General features: G+C 39.4%; 1 protein-coding gene across 1 annotated transcript; it reads left to right on the plus strand.

Annotated features, from left to right (window-relative positions):
• The first annotated feature begins 937 nt into the window (after positions 1-937).
• LOC131535070 (zinc finger protein 260-like) lies at positions 938-3,027 on the plus strand. Its single transcript, XM_058768165.1, has 3 exons — positions 938-977; positions 1,149-1,265; positions 2,681-3,027. The coding sequence occupies exons 2-3, from the start codon at positions 1,181-1,183 to the stop codon at positions 2,902-2,904; spliced, it is 309 nt and encodes a 102-aa protein (XP_058624148.1). The 5' UTR covers positions 938-977; positions 1,149-1,180; the 3' UTR covers positions 2,905-3,027.
• Positions 3,028-6,292: the final 3,265 nt, after the last annotated feature.

Consider the following 6,292-nt stretch of genomic DNA (forward strand, 5'->3'; position numbering starts at 1 on the left):
GTTAAGCTAAAAGTAATATATATATATATGATTATGAATTGCTTGTAAGTTTTACACACAGATGCAGGTTTGGTGAAGTTCTTCTGTCTTCTTGTGTAAATCAGTCAGAGGGAGGCAGTGAAACAATGATGTGGAGGAATTCAGGAGAGATCAAACATTAAACAAACACTAGTATTTACAGGCTGTTTACATGAGCATGTGTTTAAACTGTAGGACTTTAACTATACCCCTTCCACCTACTATATAACAGACTCTCACAGTCTGAACTTCTCGCTGATCTGATTTGGAGTGATATTAACTTGCGGATAAGTGGTGTTTCATCTCCTCATAGAGATGAGCTGAGCTGTAATGACAGCTTTTACAAACCAGCTACAAATGTTTTCATGAAAGTGGTATTAAATGTAATCTACAAATAATTAAATGCCAAATATAAATCAAAATGAACTACATATGAACCTTACATATGAATGTTCTTTTATTTTGAGTAGTTTTTGCCCATTTAAAGGGATAGTTCACCCAAAATGAAAATTCTGTCATTAATTACTCAGCCTCATGTCGTTTCAAACCTGTGAGACCGTTCATCTTCTGAACACAAATTAAGATATTTTTGATGAATCTGAGAGCTCTGATCCTCCATAGACAGCAAGGGTCCTTACACGATCAAGGTCCAGAAACGTAGCAAGGAGATCGGTAAAATAGTCCATGTAACGTAATCAGCGTTTATGTTCAGGATAAAGCGCGCGCATGCTGAATGTGAACATTGCTGATTATGTTCTGGGGGTACTCTCCAAAATGGGGGAAGACAGTAATTCGGGGAGAAGAATTGCTGAATAAATCATGTTACTATTGTTTTCTTTTCGCATAAAAAGTATTCTTGTAGCCAGAAATTACAGTTGAACCCCTGATGTCACATTCAACTTTTTCATTTGTGTTTCAAGATGAGACCGAAAGTCTTACGGGTTTGGAACGACATGAGGGTGAGTAATTAATGACACAATTTTCATTTTTGGGTGAACTATCCCTTTAAGACCATTAACTCTGACTCTTGACGTTACCGGTGCGCTGACCACTGAACTAGGGAGCTGATTGTGACGCACCCAGAGATTTAGTTTGGGTTTATTTGCTTTTCTGTTTATTAATCTCAACAGGGAAAAAGTCCTGCTGAGATCCTAATACAAAGATGGCGGTTATTAAAGAGGAGAGTGAAGATGTGACGATTGAAGACACTTTCAGAGTCAAACATGAAGATACTGAGGAACAAACAGGTTGGTTTTTATTCTCAAAGCTGGCATTCATTATTACAACATGTCACACATTAAATTTGGGGAAATTACACAGAAGTAGCCTGAACAAAACTATTATTTTGTGTAACATTATACCCAGTATCTACCTCTGAACTTAAAACAATGAAAAACATTTTTCTATTACTTAATTATGAAACAGTCTATGAAAAGCTCCTTTTTTTTCTGTTTAAAGCAAACTGTTAAAGTTGAGTTATCTACAGAAGAGGATTAGGGCCAGGCAATAATAAAAATAAAATAAAACCATGTTGAGATTAAAGTCATTATAATGCAAAATTAAACTCTTTAAATGTTGAGAAAAATGGCGAAATAAAATGTTGAGAAAAAATTCATTAAATTTTGAGAAAAAGTCAACATAAAATGTTGAGAATAAACTCATTAAATTTCGAGTGCTGTGTCTCATTTTATATGCAAAGATGCATTCTGTGAACAGTCCCTTACTTTGCAGAAACAACACAAATCCACCATTTAGTGAATACTTTGTCATATTGCTTTTTTTAAACTCGCAGGTCAATATTCAATTAATTAACAATATAGTTTTTTTCTTCTTCTTCTAATAAATCAAGGAGTTTGCATGTCCTCCTTGTGTTTGTGTGGGTTTCCTCTGGGTGCTCCTGCTCACATTTTTGCACATAAGTACTTAATAAAATTAAAGTAAAAAAGCAAAACAAAACTTGTTTGCCAAAAGCAAGATATCAGATTATTAAAAGCGTTTGTAGCATATCTTGCGTAACATGGTTGCTATTAACATGATGAAATTGTTTACCTTAAGTTCTAGATCGAGATGTGTGGAATAGGGGTTACAACTAACATTTATGTCAGTTTAGTTAATTTCAGAAAAGTGTATTGTATGTCTCCTTAACACAACACACATGATTCAACTCATAAGGTCATTAGTAGAGACTCCAAGACCTGAAATGTGACAAAAAAGAGGGTATTAAAATGTAGTGTTTTGGAAAAGCTCCAGAAATGGTTAAAGGGTTAGTTCTACTCACCCTAAAGGTACCATAGGTGTATATAACTTGCTTCTTTCAAATGAATCCATTTAGAGTTATATTAAAAATTGTCCAATTGTCCAAATTTACAATTTGAGTAAGCAGGTGTTTTTGTTCAACAGTGCGTGCCTTGAGGGTGAGTAAAACATGGGCTAATTTTCATTTTTTGGGTGAACTAACCCTTTAATGGTTTAATAACTGCCAGCTTAAACGTTTTTGGGATTTAAAACTGAGGAGTAAACAATATTGCTAAGAGGTTCTGGGATTACAGGAAGCACCACTTTGAGTAGCTTAACAAGCATTGTTGTTTTGATGCTTTAAATGTTTTGTTGTCTGTTGTTTTGTGCCATGAAACTGGTCTTAACTTGTATTTTTTCCCTTTAGACCCGATGCCACTGAAAGAGGAGAGTCGAGAACTGGATGAAATGGAAGAGAAATATCAGTATGAGAAACAGCATGCTTTCATAACTGAAGAAAAATCTAATAGTTGCTCGCAGACTGAAAAGACCTCACGAAAAACAGTTCAGAACACTGAGACCAGAAGTAAATTCACTTGCCAACAGTGTGGAAGGAGTTTCACTGAAAAGGAAACCTTAAAGTCCACATGAGAGTTCACACTGGAGAGAGGCCTTACACGTGCCCTCAGTGCGGAAAGAGTTTCTCACGTAAAGGAAGCCTTCATGCCCACACGAGAACACACCCTGGAGAAAGCCGTTACATCTGCAAACTATGTGAGAAGAGCTTCTCGAGAGAAGGTCTTAAAGCCCACATGAGACGTCACGCCGAGTCAAGCCGTTTACATGTGATCAGTGTGGAAATAATTTCACCGCAAAGAATCGCTTGTAAGGATTCACACAAGAGAGAAGCGTTTTAAGTGTCGTCAGTGTGGAATGAGTTTCAACGACAAAAATCACCTTAAGAATCATGTAATAACTCACGCTGAGAGAAGCCTTTCATGTGCGATCACTGTGGAAAGACTTGCTCAAACAAAGCAAACCTTGAAATTCACAGGAGAATTCACACTGGAGAAGCCCTTCACCTGTCCTCAGTGTGGAAAGAGCTTCACAGCCAAAGGAAACCTTCAGACTCACATACGAATTCACACTGGAGAGAAGCCTTACACGTGTGCCCAGTGTGAGAAGAGTTTCACATATCAGAGAGACCTGAAACGTCATCTGCCAACTCACTCTGGACAGAAAGTCAAGGATACTGAGTGTTACAGGAAGGTTAGAAATCTGAGCAATTTGACAACTCACCTGCACTCACTCTGGAGGAAGACCTTTTAACTGTGCTCTGTGTAATAAAACTTTCTTTTGCCAACACACTTACAGATACACCTGAGAAGACATGCATACGCGAGACCTTATTTTTGTTCTTTGTGTGGAAAGAGTTTTAGATGGCTTGGTAGTTTAAAATGGCACCAGAAAATATGCATCTGTGCAAAATTAATTTTGATTGTATAGAGGTGTTTGTTACAACTTTGATTCAGTATAAAAGCTCAAAATCAAAATATTAGATTACACAGTTCCATCTTGCTGTGAAATGCCTCACTATAAAATAAATTTGTAAATAAAAGGACATAAACTGAATGCATGAATTAAGATTGCACTGCTCTGTTTGATTCAGCTTTAATGACAAAATTCACGTTTTCAATCTGGACCTGTCATTAAGATTTAATTCTGGATCTTATTTTGTTATGTTGCAGCCTTTTTCTAAAATGCTTTAACTCCCTCCACCGACACTTTGAACTGCTCTTAGTAGTACAGGAACAGATCATGAAAAGCTTAAACAGAATGATAGGTGACTTGCTTTTTTTTGTTATGAAATAGATTCAGAAAATATAGCCGCAAGTGGCGATCATTGGGTCCAAGCACAAATGGCTTGTGTAGACTATAGTTATACAATAGAGCTCGGAGGTTGACGTCACGCAATCTAAACTCAATAAAATGGTAACAAAAAGCTAACCAGCACAACTAATGGGCAACTAATCACACCCCATTTGGATATTTTTAATGTCTGGGAAAAAATTGGGATTAAACGGGTTAAGATTTCATGACATTTATGATGCTGTAGTGAATTTTACTTTCCCCAACCTAAGGAGGCAAAAGTGTGTAGTGATGGGTACTCGCATCACAGGTGACGTTATGATTTTGGATCACGTGTAACTTAAGATGTGGTTATGAGTACAATCACATAAGAAAGATTGGTGGGATAGCTAACTTGTAGAACCTTTACTGCATTATCAACACAAGGAAGACACAAGTGTAATAAAATAAATTTATTAACAAAAGATAGACTAGAGTAATCAACTACTAAATGAATACCATGAATGGAAGAGAAATAAGATACATAAAATGCAAGTGATTATGTTGGGTGTTTCCATGTCAGAGCTACCGTAGCTCTGGAAACAAGGGCAGAGTCGACAGGGCAGTAAGCCAGGGCAGAGCAGGTGGAGCTGACGAACTCTAGGGGGCGAGCAGAGGTCCACCAGCTCAGCTACGTTATCTGGAAAGATAAACTGTTGCTATTCTGAAAGAAATAATGTGAAGAACATTATTATGCATCAAAACAAATACATGAAAGATTTGCTATAAACTGCAATCAACTATATAACATCCAATGTCAATTAGAAAAATCATATATTGATAATACACAACAATGCCAATGTCTCTGGAAGAGGTTTGGATAGGTAATAGTTATGTTCTCTGTGGTGAGTGAGCAGTCAAAGGTAGCTTGGAGTGAAGGATTGTTTGCCGGAGCTTAACCTTTTTGCAAATGTCTGTGTCTTCTGCCTCTCTGGGCTAGAGACCCAGAATTTGATCGATCCGCTTTGTCTCTCTAGGATGGAGACTCAGGACGTGCTGCATCTGTTGTCTCACTGGACAAAGACTCTGAAGTCTGAGCATAGATTATCTCTTTCCTCACAGGCTGGAGGCTTAGAACATGGTCGTATCTGTGGCTGCCTCAAAGCTGGAGACTCAGGACTTGGTATCTGTTATTGCCTCTTCCCTCACAGGCCAGAGGTTCAGAACGTGTTGATCTGTTAGTGTCTCCTGGACGTGCCAGAGACTCAGAACGGAGGTTGATCTGTTGCGGCCTTCCTGGTAACAGGACTCGGACTCAGAACTGAGATTGATCTGCTATTGCCTCACCCTTGCAGACAGGGGACTCAGATCGTAGTTTCTGTTGCGGTCCCTTCCTTTGCAGGACTCAGACTCAGAACAAGGAGTGTCTTTTGGGAAGGTACCTTTATCTCTTTCCAGTGAGGGGGGGGGCCACCCTTCTTTCCTCCTGTGGAACTTATTTGCATAGTCCAAACACATATTTAGAAAAGTGCCGCTAAAGTTTTACCAATGCATCATTCACTTACCAAACCACAACCAGAATACCTTTGGCAATGTTACGAACACATTAAGTCCAAACATGATGGAAGAAGATTGAACTGTCATGCATGCATTCATTTGTCCATCAACAGCTGAGTTCGTGTAGATGTTGCACTACACGTCGTTGTTACTGAGAATACTTATTTCTCTGAATATAACATGGGCAATCAGTCCAAACTATAACCGGAAAAAAATGAAGGCCTTGATTGAGTGTCAGTAGTCTGCTCCTCAAAGGGTCAGAGAAGTCCGGGGAGAGGTGGAACAGGGGGCGGGGTGGAAGGCCAGGTCCATGAAGTGGAAGACCTGGAGCCGGCGGAACAGGAAACAAGGGCAGAGTCGACAGGGCAGTAAGCCAGGGCAGAGCTGAGGCCCACCACAGCAAAGCAGACGGACCGAAGATCCCCACGGCTGAGCAGAAGACCACCAAGGCATAGCTGAGGGCCACCAAGGTGGAGCAGGCTGAGCCGATAACCACAGTGGAGCTGAAGACTCCCAGGGCAGATCTGACAACACAGGAACATATGGTACAGAGAGGTTAGCATTGGCCTCAGGGGCTGTGTCAAAAACCAACTGGGAGATGAGGGGCGTCCTCCATGCTCATAACAGAACCGAC

This window comes from Onychostoma macrolepis, unplaced genomic scaffold (assembly GCF_012432095.1).
Source record: "Onychostoma macrolepis isolate SWU-2019 unplaced genomic scaffold, ASM1243209v1 Scaffold122, whole genome shotgun sequence".
Taxonomy (NCBI): Eukaryota; Metazoa; Chordata; class Actinopteri; order Cypriniformes; family Cyprinidae; genus Onychostoma; species Onychostoma macrolepis.

Coding starts and splice junctions, on each gene's coding strand:
- LOC131535070 (XM_058768165.1), top strand. CDS start 1,181: ATGGCGGTTATTAAAGAGGAGAGTGAAGATGTGACGATTGAAGACACT. Junction 1,266..2,680: donor AGATACTGAGGAACAAACAG/GTTGGTTTTTAT, acceptor TTTTCCCTTTAG/ACCCGATGCCACTGAAAGAG.